This window comes from Antrostomus carolinensis, unplaced genomic scaffold, assembly GCF_000700745.2.
Source record: "Antrostomus carolinensis isolate BGI_N321 unplaced genomic scaffold, ASM70074v2 scaffold7946, whole genome shotgun sequence".
In the NCBI taxonomy this organism is placed as follows: domain Eukaryota; kingdom Metazoa; phylum Chordata; class Aves; order Caprimulgiformes; family Caprimulgidae; genus Antrostomus; species Antrostomus carolinensis.
In genome coordinates this window covers 1-14,914 of record NW_010323868.1, presented here as the reverse complement: position 1 = coordinate 14,914, position 14,914 = coordinate 1, and the positions used below count along the sequence as shown (strand labels likewise).

Genomic DNA, 14,914 nt, shown 5'->3' with positions numbered 1-14,914 from the left:
TGATTACAGTTGCAGTCAGCCCTTTATCCCTTCCTAGCTTTAAAAACCTGGCTTAAATGGTTGGGCATCTAAATTTCTTTAACAAACCTTAGGAGGTACATCTCAGAGGCATATGACAATTCTGGTAAAATATAAGCAGAGTACCTAATTCATTTTTGAAGATGGGAATTACATTCTTTTGAAACAATAATCCAAGGCTTATTTATGCTTAAATGAAAGCATTTTTAGTTATTCTTTCTTGCTGCACCCTATCCAATTACCTTGTGACTTGCCTTGCATAGCCATTTTAATTTGTACTTTACTGAAAAAGCCAACTGTTTGAGAATGCAGCATTCTGAACAAGAGGAGAAGGTAATTTTAGAGTGTCTTTAATCTATAAACATGGTAGCAGTTCTGTATTTGTTTACTATTTTTTTTTTTTAGCCACAAAGTAGTGGCTAGTAATGTCCAAAGACTTACGCAAGTTCATCTTCAGAATCATAATTAGCGTGCATGTCATGTGAGGCTGCGACATCGCTCGTTGACTGGAATAGCTTCAGACTGCTGCTCCCAGAAGAAGATGTTTCTTTCCTTTTCTTTTTACCAAAAAACTTTTTGAAAGATTTGAACTTTGATTTTTTCTTTCCTAAGTGAAGAAACATAAAGGAGATGCAACCAGCAGCATTTGCAAGTTTTTCAAACAATAATAATTCCCTTATAATTTCTTCATAAGTGGATTTTTTTTTTCTGGAAGAAGCAACACAGTCCACTCTTGCATTAATGTCTTTCAAGACTCTACTGATAGCATGAAATTACTATTATCTTGAAGAATGAATTGCAGTGTTTATGATACATAAGAAATAACCTACGGTGCAGGATCTTTCCTAATGGTTTATACTTGCCTCTTGAGATAATCAGACTGTGAAGAAAAACTTTGGTATTAACAGCCTCGGATATAGGGAAGAAATTGCAATTTGAAAACCCACTGCCTTTGTTCATCAAGCTAAATAGTGATGATAAAGACAATGTTGTTACCAAACCCAATTTAAATATAGAAAAGGCTTACTTAGGTGGAATGTGCAGTGTTGGGAGGCTAATGCTGTTATAATGTCAGTTTTATAATACATCTCAGAATATTCTGAATGCTAATTATAAGACTCAATGGATCACAAAGTATTAAACTAGAAATCAAGCAAAAATCTCAAAAAGCAATGCTAGTCTGCTCAGTAAGGAAAGACCTGAATTAGGATCAGTTGCAAGCTCCGTGAAGGAAACTACTTGAAATGAAATCAAGAGTTTTGCTCAAGACATCCCAATAACTTGTGCCTGTCCCGTATGAATAGGCATGACAGCACTGTGAGGCATCCCTGCCAGCATTTCACTTATCGTTGGATCTTGTAGAGTAAAAAAGGTAACTGTCACAAGATGCTAGAAAAATCTTATTTCAAGCCTCTGAAAATACCAAAAATGTAACAGCTTTTGGAGAAAGGAGGAGAGAAAAGGAGAATGCATTCTCTAAACAAACAGATTCACTTCTGTGATAGAGCTAAGGCATTGAAGCTCAAGAAGTCACAGCACTTTTCATTCACTGGAAAGGGAGCAATTCTACCTGAATTGTCCTCTCCATCTCCTTCAGTCTCTCGCACCTTAGGGTCCATTATCCTTGAGGAATTCATGTGACAGTCACTAAAGGAGGTAGAAAAAGTGTCAGTCGTATCAACAAAATAACAGTACTTCACTCTATATATGTACACATACACAAAGGCAAATTACTAAAATATAAAAGTATAAAATTATATATTATGTGTATGCTTTTATATATAAATATATAGACAATATATTTCTAAATATATATATTATATCTATATATAAATATACATAAAATATAAAAATAACCCATAGGATGAAGCTTATTAAAGTGTAATGAATTCCATAGAACATTTACACTTTCATAAGACAATAGTACATGGAGGTTTAGTTAACCAACTAGCCTCTCCTGACTGAAAACCGAGTTTCCTGAGATTCTCAAATGCTTCTAAAAGCATGCATCAGAGGAGGTGGGCTTCTTTGACTCTCCCTCTCTGCACCTATTCATGACCACAGACAAAATGTCTTTGTGATAACTACAGTATTTGGATAACATGTACAAGTTAACGTTAGTGAAGAACTGCACACATTTTTTTCTTTATTTATATCCAATTCAATGTATTCTATGGATTCTAGTTTTTCTTCTTTTTTAAGCAACTTGTGAAAAGGTAACAACACTTTTTATTTATTTGTTTGTATAGACAACAGAAAAATACAACTAAAAATAAACCAGTTGATTTTCTTCTTTTCTTCTCTTTGCTTTTTGGAAGCAAAACATCACTTTACTCATTAAGGTTCCTAAATTAAAAAACATCTCCAAAATTTTACATATCCCAAGCCTGAGGACAGAATATCTGTAATTTAAAATGCATTTTCAGAGCAGTAGTCTGTTTGTGCTCTCTTTTCTTCACCCGGAAAACTGTAATTTCATGGTCAGGGCAGAATAAAGTAATGGATGCCATCACCTGGATAGTGAGTTAAATGCTGTAGAATAACTCTTTGGGCTGTAATGGTGACAGATGCTTATGCCACAACCTGGGTGGGAAGGTGAGTACACCACGGCTATTTTGATCCCCTTAAGTACCAGCAGACTTAGTAATGAGACTCATAAATCCAAAGAGTTACTGAAATGGAAATGACATGATTATTACTCAAGTCTAAAACACAGTGCATCACCTGAACTATCAGCAAGCACTTGAGCTGGGCCGTGACAAAGGGCTGCACGACAGCCACAGCAAATGCATTTCTGCTGCCCAGTGGCTCTGGGGCCCCCCTGCCAGCCAGACCCGCACGCTGGTTGTGAAACATCCTCTGCCACCACCCACTGGGAAACTAAAATCAGAGTTAAACACAAAGATGGGGGAGAGCAACTTTTGGTCAAGGGCATCTGCCTTATGTAGGTAGAATTAGGAAGGAACCAGCCCTAGAAAAGAACAGACTTGGACAATAGATATATTTTTAAAGTAAATGTCTGATGGGAGGTAACAGATAAATAAGTATTGTGGGCTGTGGCACATCTAGTTAATTATTGAACAGGCTCAGAATGTCTCAGATGCATGCTGTCATGTTGCAATAGAAATGGCAGGAGTGCAAATCAATACCTTTAAAGCCTCCGTTGTTATATGCATGCCCTGTAGCATCTATAAGCTATATGCATCCAGAGGTGGAATCCTACATTCTCTATATAAATTATGGATGCCATAGCTCACATCCCCAGCTGTGGCCCACTGGCATACTTCTGCTGCATCCAGCTGCACTCAGGTGAGGGTGTATTTTTTTAATCTGAATGTTTATATGCCACACTTCGCCATCTCTGAATAGCAAAGCCACTGGGGGATAAATACCCTCATAATGGAAACGTTAGTTTGAAACATGCAGGCAAGTGTAAACACATTCACTGTCAAAATCCTGGCAGATAACATATTATATATTTGACAATCCAAAAATGTGATGTTGTCCCATCTCAAACCTTAGCAGCCAATTTTCTAGAGAATAAAAAAAGAATTAAAAAAGGTTAGCTCGACCATAATGTCAGAGAAGATTTATGTGACTGGTGTGTAACATCTGAGGTCATGAAGGGTGTTTCCACTGGCTGTGCTAAACATTTGGGGACAGTAATACATGACCAGGGGTGTGCCATGCATCTCCTCACTTAGGAGAAACAGAAAGACACTGAACCCTATGAGCTCCCTCCTTGCCAGCCATGTGTCTTGAAGCAAGGTCCTCACTCCCCATTTGACCTCACATGGCTGTTCTTCAGGTCTGACAAGTTTTTGCTGTTTTCTACAGTTATTCTAAGAATTACCATGTCCTTCCAAAAAGTGAGCAAGATCTGGAGAAAGCAGCCTGCCACAGCTGTGCTTTTTGGGATGTCTCTTGCAAGGGTGCAGCATGGGGTGTAGGGCTGGAGCACTGGCTTGTGAGAAGGAGCCAGGTCCTTGGCCAGGTCCCACCACTGCTGCTGGAGTCACCCCTGGACCGCTCCCCAGTGTCACCTGGGGGAAGAGCCAGCTGCTGTGGGAGAGCTGCCGAAGAGATCCAGGCGGTGTGTGGGGAGGAAGGTTGTCTGAGTAAGATGACTTTGGAGTGAAGCAGTAAGTGACCTGAGGTGCAGGTCAGAGGCACCCAGGGCAGGGGAGACACCGGGCACAAGCACCAGTGGCCTCTGCCTCCCACACAGGAGCATGGAGACTCCGATGGCCCCAGCAGGGACACAGTTATTTTAAATTACGGTAAATAAATCCTAGAAGTTTGGGTCAGATGGGCGACAGTGTTTTTGCAGTGGGGGGAAGGCTCTAAGACTTTTATAAAAAACACTACCTCTCAATTTGTCATGCAATTACAAGGGCGAGGGAACTGTTTGGACCTTTCACTGGCCAGAACTCGTGAGTGGACGTATCTCAGGTTTTCAGTTCAAAAGGCAAATTTCCAGCCCAAACCCAGGGATTGATGTGACCCTCCTGGGGCTGCTCTGGCTGACACACAGGAAAAGGAGGAGGAGGAGTCGGTGGAGCCCTCACAGCAGTCACTATGTTGTGCAAACACACGCTGTGATGAGGACCATGAGACGTGGCCACCTGCCCAGTGTCAAGGGTGCAGGAGGAGTTTTATGGCTGCTGTTACCAAGGGGAGATTTGTTTGCATCAAGGGATGAATGGGCACTCGTTGCTTTAACCTAAGGACGGCAGGTGGGGTCGGCAGAGGGGAGTGGAAGGAGTTTCGAAACGTTTGGCAGGGGGTGGGCTGGTGGTGGGGCTTTCAGAAGGACGCTCGGAAGTCAACAGATGGGGTTTTAGCAAACCTTGATTTTAAGCAAATACTGAAGCTCAGACTTAGCCACTTGCTTTGTGTGTTTTGGTGAGTGACAGTTTCCACTGGAGCAATATCCCAGCACAGAGGGAAGAGATACTGGCCCCCACTGAGCATCCAACAGCTGCCAGAGATCCCTCTGCGCCGCTCTGCAAGCAGGGTACTTAACATCTCACCAAACCTAGCTGTAGGCAATCACATTCATTTCTACCTTAAAATTTACAATGACATTTTTATTGACCTAGGGGAAAGGGTTTTTTCCTTTTAAATGCTCCTTTGCTGATCACTATTGGAGAAATGCTGGTTTTCACCTGCTCACCACCCACCACGAGATAAATCTATTTTCTTTCCCGAATATATGAACTCAGAGAACTGTTCTATCAGCATCTCCTCTTTTTTCCTTCAGTATAACCTATTTTAACAATATCTTTAGGGAGGTTTTCAAGATTTTTCCTCAGCACCTGTAATAAATCCTCCACTATTAATACACTTATCATATGAAAGATTCAATTAAAACATGATACTTAAGAAGAGGGAAAAAAAACCCAAAAACAGAGGCCAAAGTTTACCCTTGGTATGACTACAGCTGCTTGTCACTTCCCTGACGTAAGCAGAGATTTGATTGTTTTCTCTGGAGCTAAATTTTACCTTCCTCAAAGCTTTGCCTGAAATCTGTGACATTTAACAGTTGTGCAAAGAAACGCTGACAAAATCCAGCAGCTTTGAATCAGCACCCACTGGCACGGGTAGTATTCAGTGTGTCCTTGTGCTTGGATCCGGAGGCTCAGCTGTGGAGTGGGGCTGATGAGCTTTCTTGTTTCCAGCTTCCCCAAGGATGTGCTGAAGCCCATCACTAAGTTAAATCACCCTGTTATCTGAAGACTCTGCAGGATTCACATCCTGGAGGCGCAGTCTGCATCACCTCTCTGCCTCTGTTAGCAAGGGCAAGATTTACCACACTGCTAGCAGTCGTACTCTTTTCCTCCTCTTTTTCTTTCCTTTGCATTGTATGTGTGGTTCTTTTCACAGTGGAATACTAGAGATACCTGGTTTATCAATTAATTATGAGATTTTATAAGCCCAAAAATGTCTGATGATAAATTGCTAAATAATACTCAAGCTTATAACAGTATTTTCTCCATATTGGACTTTTCCCAGCAGGGACTTTTTCCACTTTCCTTCTTCCTTCCCCTGCCCTTTCTAGATGAGCTAACATACAAGAAATACAGCTGAGACTACATGAGCGCAGAGAACAGAGAGGGAATATGGCAACACAAAGGGTGTTTAGTCCCCATCCTATCCATCCCAAATGCCAGTACATTCAAAAGTGAGTATCAAAAAAAATCACAGCTGATCCAAATGACAGCAATTTACACCTTTTATTCCTGTGTTGCATAAAAATATTCTATTTCTAGTAGGCAAAGAAATATCGAGAAATAAAGTGATTTAATAAAAAATCTGAATTTAGGGAGATTATTTCACATGAATGGAAGACCTGCCCTTTTATCTCTTCAGTATCATGATATGCACTAAAATTCCTACTGGTATTACACAGCCTGGTGGATTTGGGAAAGAAAATGTAGGGATTCTGGGGATAAAAAGGAAACCCAAATACTCAGAAAGACTCCTCTAGCTGAGGTAGTAACTGAACTGAAAACATCCTAAATACCATGGTGAAGACTAAGGCAGTTTTTCCTCACCCATCTCCTCTCTGAGGGCTCAGATCCGAAATGAAGGCACTATCCATGGGACATGCAGCTCTTTCTCCTGTCACATGGATGGCAGAAAAGGGACAGCTCAAAGTTTCCAGAGGGAGCAAGCCCAGGGCACCAGCTGCGATCCCCTGCCAGCAGCAGGCACATCAGCAGAGCTTTCTCAGCCCTGGAGATGCTCCAGCTCTCCAGCACATGGATTGGCGAGAGCACCATCCAGGCACAGCACTATCCAGGCACAGCCCCAGGACACCAGGCCTTGGCACAGCACAGGTCCAAAAGCGTGTCGTGATCATCTGCCACTCAAACAAAGGTTTATCCCTGCAACTAGGGGAGACAGACTGTGTGCTGAAAACATTGCACAACAGGGTGTGGTGGAAGGAAGTGTAGGAGAACAGGTAACAAGTTTGTGATGGGGAGGTATTGGCACCGTAAGAAACCCAGCTGGTCAACATGCCTCTCTCAGAAGCTCAGAACTTCTCCTACTAACAGCAATCCCAACATCACCCCCCACTTTCAAGCTCTCAAAACACTTCCAGTGCTCCCAAGTGATAACGCTTGAGCTCATCCAGAACTAAATCTCTCACAGCGTGCCCAATTATAAAATCCTTTCCAGAAGTCATCCATCATCTTGAGCTTATGTTACTAAGATAAACCTCTCCTCTCTACTCCACCTTCTGCAAGAGGAGGTCTAGGAAGCAGAGTGAAGTGCTCCCCCTGAGCTAGCACGGCACATATGAGCCCAGGCATTAGGCCTGTCCACATGGGCGGGACACGGGTCTCTGGGAATTCAATTAGCTTGTATAAACACATCCAAAAAGCTCACATAAAGGGACGGGACACCATTCCCAAAGCCATATATCTTCCTGCTCCAGACCTCTCTTTATGTCAAAGGAGTACAGATTACTCCTTTTTAATCGGCCTCCAACTTTTAAATCAAATGAACAAATGCACCAGAGTGCATGCTTACAAACACACCGCCATCCTAGCAGCCTTATCCAGAGCCCCGGCACTGTGATTGAAAGCCCACCCTGCCTTTCTGCCATATAGCAGCACCTATACAGGATCTGCACATATTCTAGCTGCATTCCCTTCCTTTTCGAATTATTAAAAAGAATTTATCCAGTGAAAACATATTTTCTGAGAAAACTGTACTATTTTCCTCTTCTAGCAAATCTATATGAAATATCAAAGATAAACTTCATGCCAAACCAAGAGGAAAAACACCCTGCCACTTTTTACATACAACTTTGCCTTTTGTTTTCAAAGTTGGGCAGACAATGATCTTCTATTTTGCTCAAATGGTTGGAATCAGTAAACAAAAAGCATTACTTTGCAAAGTCTCTGACTTCTCTCCTTGTTTTAATAATTTAGTGCAGACGCTCTTAGCACTTGCTTTTTTACGCTGATTGATGTCCATGGGGACATCATCTTCAAAATGTGGTATTTTCACAAACAGTTTGCTGTCTAAAACATGATAGTTCATTATCCTCCTTCATCAATCTCACACTGAACTTGGTACACCTTCCCCATCTTTTCTTATCTGCATTATTGGTTAATAAAAGGTTTTGTTTCTTCGCTCGTGGCTGACATTTTCTCCAGCTACTGCTACCCTTGTAGCATGCTCTCATGTTATTAGAAAATCTGTATATTGCACAACCACGATGAAGCTGTGAGAGCCTGTGGGCCACTCCTCATGCTCAGAGTAGCTTTGCCACCTGCATCCTCTCTCTGTCTGCGTGGGTCCTCAGCTGGCATCCAAGCGAGAGCACAAAGCCAATGCCCTCCTCTTTAAAACTCTGCCTCCCATCCTCTTCCCAGTCACTGTCAAAATGAACAGAGCTGGCTGTGAGCGATTTGCCCTTTCTCTCAAAAGTGACTAACAAAAGTTAGTTGCACCAGAACATAATCTCTTCCAATGCTGCTCCTTGTGCCAGAATTTGCTATTCCTCAGCCTCCAGCATCGGTGGGAGAATAGCAAGCTGTGGCACAGGGACCAGCTGTGCATAACCACTGACATGCTACTCTCTCTCTGCACCAGCCCTTTCCTTTGCAGTACTTGCATCCATCTATCTATTTCCCTATCATATCATGTGTAAACATAAGGTAGTGCCCGATGTCCCTGTGATCACTGATAGAAGAGACATCAAGGCACCTCGAGTAATAAAATACCTGCTAAAAGGAAGATGGGAGAGGGGATATAGGATACAGCTCACTGCATGGGCTCTCCTTCCCAGCCTTTGTGCAAACAGGGCAAGACCTGCCATGACCAGCGCGTCAGACTTCACAGGCTACAACAGGAAAAACAGAACAGGCAGCAGATGCATCTTCCTAACTCTTTCAATGGATTTTCTGGGTGTTCAGTTGTTTTCACTTGCTTCTTTCACTGCTGTTGGGCAGTGTCTGGTTCCCTTCACTTACCCAGCCCAAACTCCTCTCTGGTGCATCTATCCCTGCTATTCCAAAGGCTGTGTAGATTCTCCTGTCAGATCCTCACCAGCCCTTCTGCCGTGCCCCTGCCAACAGCACATTCCTTTCTCTATTACAAGCACAACACACTTCCAAGGGATGGGGGAAAAAAAAACCCCTTCTCTCTCTACTTGTTTTTTTCTAAGAATTTATAGACCTTCCTTTCCCCAGTGTTTCTAAGAGAAGTGAGAAACACTCCATAAAATAAACTTTCCTCCTAAGCAGCTTTTGAAGAGTGAGCTTTTTGTTTTTAAGAAAGTGCATTGCAACAGAACACATAAACATAAGAGGTCAGAAGGCACCACTGGAATTGCCCAGTCTGCTGTCCTGGATACTGAGGGAATAAGCTGTCCCTTAGAAAGGTGAAGGGAACTCTGCTTCCCTGATAGGGCTCAGTAAATTAAGGGTATACACTTTGTCAGAGGTTCTATTTTGTTCATGTGAAAAGCCTTAGCTTGCATGCTTTCTTTAAACACTATAACTCAACAACAAAGCAAACCAAACAACCATATAAAAGAATTTTTTTAAAAAAGGGGGAGGGGGGAGGAGTTTGCATTGGCAGAAGAATAAAGCAAACTCATGTGAAATGTCTTGTTCCTATGGAGTAACCCTTTCCTTCCCTCTTTCAGTTCTCTATTTGTTGTAATTTAATAGAGGGTCCAGGAGATCTATTCTACCAACCCTGAAAGCATTATTATTAAAAGACTGGTAGAGTAATAAAGTCACGTTGGCCCTCCTCCTTCTTTCTCAGCACACAGGGATAATAAAGGCATAGCTGTTTTACACAAAGAGACAAGACCTCCCCTGGCCAGCTCCCTACCAGAGATCTTCTGCTATATTTAGGAGCACAAACAGCTCAACATACTGTAAGAGTTTTAGGCTTGTATCAGCCACCTTTACTGACAGAAGCACAACCTATATTTCTAACTTAAATAATATCAAGGGTCCACGTAGAGTGCTTTGGCTAGTAATGTTCTGAAAGTTCACCTTTTTTGTACAACAGCAGGCTAACGTCACTCAGAGTCAAGGGTCAGTAAAGTATTAAAAATTCACTGTGCCTCTCCTTGAAAAGCAATAGAAAACAAAGTAAAACGTCTTGCCTTAGTTAGAACAAAATTACATCTGATTCTACATGTCGCAATTGCAATTATTCTTGAATTCAGCACTGGGAACATTCCTGAACCTATTTCATAAAAATAATTATGCTAGGTCTTTTGGTATTCAGAATGAGTAGAAATATCAATATTGTTCTAAGGTCTTGGTGCCTTTAAACTCAAAGAAAAATATGAGGGCTTTTGTTGATCCTTCCTTGCTTTTTGGAACCATGAATACAATAAATTGTCTCTATACCTATGTACACACACACACTTACTTTGTGGCAAAGAAAGAATAAGACTCACCTGGAACCACAACAAGCCCTGAGGAACGGCACGCTTACAGCTGGTGCCCCACCAATTAGCCTGATGTCAGTGTGTTCTTGTACAGTGCAAAGGTTAATGAGAGTTTAAGATGCAGAATGTGTTTAGCACTACCCAGAATCCTTATTCTGCTTTATCTGCTATTCTGAAGAAAACTCAGTGGGCCAAGTTAACCAGACAAGGAAGGCAATTGCTAACATCAGAGATGAATGTGGCCCAATTTTCATCCTTTCTGAGCCCATCTATACTGCTTGGATTATTTACTCTCAGCTCCCTAAAGTGTGGCATAGTCAACAGCGTCATTAAGTCAAGAGTTTTATTAAGTTTTTTTAAAAGTTAATGACAAATCTTTTCAAATGTCATGCTCATCTGAATACAGAATATAGCTATACCCAGGTCTACTTTGAAATATTTTGCCATTAGTGTAATGAAAAATACAGTCAGGTTTGGCCAAACACAAGTAATGAGGAAAGTGCATGAAATAAGAGACTAGGCTGGGCTTTACCGGGTTCCTTGGGAATTCCAATGCTGGAAGGATTAAATAATTATTGAGATCATCTATGAACCATGTACAGAATAGTTTTAATATTGGATATTTAAGGTAGAGAAAAAAGAAAGAAAGTAGGAAACGCAAAAAGAATGAATTAAATATTCTAAGAGAAGCCTGAGCCCTTGCAGGCAGAGATACACCAGCCTACCAGCTGAGACTATCCAGAACATAAGCAGGTTGATTTCCAGGAGCTGCTCATGAAAGGGGCCATCAGGGGCCCTCAGTCCTCAGTACTCCCTCAGCTTTGCCTCATTTCAGCTCACACAGCTCTGCTGAACTGGCTGCAGTCGTGCGCTAACCTGGAGTCACCTCGGATGCAGGGATAACAAGAAGCCATGTCTCCAGCCCAAGGACCGGTTCACCCTCCTGGGTCATCCTAGCATGAAGGAGCAGCAAGGACGAGGCAAGATCCAGCTGGAGCCACGAGAGAGCAGCGGGAATCGGTGGGGAAGGGGAGCATCTTCCCCTGCATTCCCTCTGCAGGGCTCTGACTGCAGATTCTGACGCCAGTTCCTTCCCCAACATCCACATGGACCGTCCAAGAGGTACAGCCACTGCCAGTGCAATCTCAATCCTTTGAAATTTCCTCGGGCAAAAGCGCTCACATATTTCAGCAATAACTGCTACCTTGTAAACACATTCCACATTCCTGTTGCATTAAACCCCACAGGCCAAATGCAAAGCTGAACGGCCTCTTGTCGAACCGTTCTATGAGGCCTGCTCTGAAGTGGTACATGTGGCAGGCTTTTAATAAGGGAAGGACCTTATTTAGCCCCTTTTGACCCTTCCTATTTTAGTCCCTCTCAGCTTTCAATTGATAATCATCTTCTTGAGCCCAGATGGGGGAAAAGATGAGCCATGGGCTCCTTTCTCTTTCCTCTACTCAAGTAAAACTCAGATCACTTTCAGAAAAAAAGAGCACAAGATTTTTAATGCAAGGTCACAGCAATATATGACTACCACAGGGTAGGAGTAAGAGTCCAGTTAAGTTGGACAGTCTTCCTAACCCAAATAATTTCTTACATGAACAGGCTGGAAGGTTGCTTTCTGACCACGCCATAATAAGCAACACTGCTGAATCCTTTCATCTTTGCTCTGAACCTTCCTCCACAATCTATAAGAAAAACACAATCAGATTCACAGATGTAAGAGCCCTAATTTTTTGTCATTTACTCCCTCACAAACATGTACTCGCAAGCTTTTCATTCTTACTATCGATTCAGGACATTTTTGTTATTTTGTGTTTGAAAGAGGAGATATTTTTCTGTAGTTCTTCTCCCCCCATATACTTGCAGGTCTGTGCTCCAAACCACACTGTGTGCTCCAAAACAAGGATATGAGCAAATGGAAATAACTGCCACTTGCTCAGATTCTCATTTTCCCTTTCACTCCTTCCCTGCAGCAATAACCTCAGTGAAAATAACCTTTGGTGAGTCACTCTGCACGTTTCACCTCCGGTTGCCACTTCAGACTTGCAGACTTCTGGAAGTCAATACCCTGAACGCAGCTTAATAGTTTTTACTGCTGCCTTGTCAGAAGTCCAGAACCAAGTCTCTAGCACACCCTACACCACCTGCACAAGCCCACTCCTTCCCTTGGACTGGGAAGTAGAAAGCATTTGCATGTGCCATTCTGTCCAGCACAAGTAACTGTAAGCATGTGTGCTCACATATTCAGAAGATTATACGCAAAAATGTTACATGCAGAACCAAATGAGGAGAGGGGACTGGAGAAAGTCTAAGAAAGGACAGCACTGAAGAGCTCAAAACTTCCCTGACAGTGTTTATAACAACAGTAAGGGAGAGAGTCACTGGGAGGGCTCCTGCTCCTTATCTATCCAGAGCAGCAGCAGCAGAATAGACTACCAGTCACAGTGTCACATTGATAGCGCATCCTCTCTCACCGGCAAAACAGATGGATCCAGCCCTGACAGCACTTTCTGAGGATAAACATCACTAGATGATACTGCTACTCCTTAGGTTTCATTTCCTAAGGAAACAACACTTACATGACTGCACTGTCTATCCTGCTCCACTTTCCCCTGTTTCCCCACCACTGTTGAAGATGTTGGTCCTTTTCAGCTGAGTTCGATGGAGAGGCGCATCTCAAAGCTCTGAAGCTTCTACCAGTTTTGTGGAAACTGGTGATCGTGCAGAGTCCCCACTGCAGGAAAGCTGACAGCAGGAGGAAAGCAGTTGCTCGTTCCTCTTGCTAGCCAGCACTCATAGCCCAGGCACAGCCCTGCTGAGCCTCTAGGATGGCTGTTAAGAGGATATGGACAGTTCAGGGTATGATGGAGAGTCAGGAGAAGGGAGAGACTGAGAAGTGAAGTCCTGCAGAGAGCACGTTGCAGGGATGCATACTGCAGTGGGGGAGCATTATTGGCCTGGTGGAAGCCAGATGCTGTTTAGAGAACAATCTCATGTTATCATGATGCTGCCACTTTATTTGTGGAGGTGGAGAGAAGAGAGCAGAAGAGGCAGCTGCCAGCTTTCATGGCTCTCTGAAAGACCTGAGATTCAGACCTGCCACTGACCTCAAGTCATGTGGGACTTTCTGGAGAACATCACAGCCTTTCAAGAAACTGTACTACAAAGGTACAGTTGTTTCCATTCATATCACAACAAAGCCTACCATGATGAATTTATGCTGAACCAGTCCAGACATATACACTGTCGGGATGACAACCAGCCTACAACTTGAAAAGGTGATCCAAGGGGGGAAAAGAATTGTTGGCACCCGCATTTTACAAACAGGTACAGAAGTATGGAGAGATTAAATGCTCTTCCTGATGTCCTTCAAGAAGCACCTCTCAGAGTCAGGACCAGAAGTGAGTCTGTCATGCAGAAATAGTGCTCAGCTCCAGTCCTGTCCCTTGGTCCAGCTCTGTTGGAGCTGATGGAGCAGACTAAGGTGCCCTCTGTGGTCCGGAGCCCAGCTCCCCATGGTACCTCATGGCACAGTGGAAAGCAGGAGGCAAAGGGAACTGGATCCCGCTCCCTGGATCTCCCTCGGAAGGGGTCCCACTGGTGGGGAATACACTGGAAGAAATGTCCCCTTTTTCCCACATCACCACCCGCCCTCAGTCTCTTCTCATTTCTGCCACTGGGGCAGAAATTCTCCCTATCCTCCACCAACCTGAAAAGCACTTTCCTCGTGAAACCCCTTGCTGGTTTGAGATCTCTTTGGCAGAAAGCTCTCACATGCACATTTGTCCCTGGCTGCATGTCCCTCTAGGCCATGGAGAAAAGAAGACACTTCAGATATCAGTAGGTCTAAATCACCTTACTCAGAGGAAATGCCTCTCTGTGGAGGACAGAGGGAAGCCAGGGTAAGGTTATGTAGCAGCTCTCAGTTTGGTGCTCTGCATTCCAATCCCCATTGTCCTACCCCCTGTACCAAGTAAGCCCCACAGACTACACAGGAACCTGAAAATGATGTTCAAAAGGGGCAAAAAGGAAAAAAAACATTTGGAGACTTATCCCATTTGTCCCCAGGCTCCCTTCTTTGCATATACCATGAATGTTTTACTTCAATACTCAAAAGCCCAATGAGATGCAGCTTATTAATTTACGACTCTGACAAGATTATTATGGTTAATTTAACATGTGCAGGCACTTAACTAACTACTGTTGGGAAATATTTGTCATTAATTCAAGAATTTCCTGCCTGCAATTTGGCAGATATAGCACAAGTGAGCTGCAGAAATCCAGCACGACATAAAGAGCTCTCATCTGCCATCACCTTTACACGTGACTGTACAATACTTGAGCTCTGTGTGATTTAAATGAGCACAACAAAAATGATTTAAATGAGCACAACAAAATGTACTGCAGTATTCATAAATTAAATGTCATTGGCATTCAGACACTAGAAAAATCATAGAATCA

The 14,914-nt window shown here is 42.9% G+C and overlaps 1 protein-coding gene across 1 annotated transcript in view; it reads right to left on the bottom strand.

Moving 5' to 3' along the window:
* The window catches only part of CRACDL (CRACD like), a 39,158-nt gene extending 27,797 nt beyond the window's left edge, over positions 1 to 11,361 (bottom strand). The window contains exons 1-3 of the mRNA XM_010170713.2: positions 11,324 to 11,361; positions 1,589 to 1,665; positions 460 to 625 (exon numbers count right to left, since the gene is read on the bottom strand). Of these exons, the coding sequence (XP_010169015.2) occupies positions 460 to 625; positions 1,589 to 1,665; positions 11,324 to 11,361 (281 nt within the window). The remainder of the gene's footprint in view (positions 1 to 459; positions 626 to 1,588; positions 1,666 to 11,323) is intronic.
* Between the last annotated feature and the right edge of the window lie 3,553 nt (positions 11,362 to 14,914).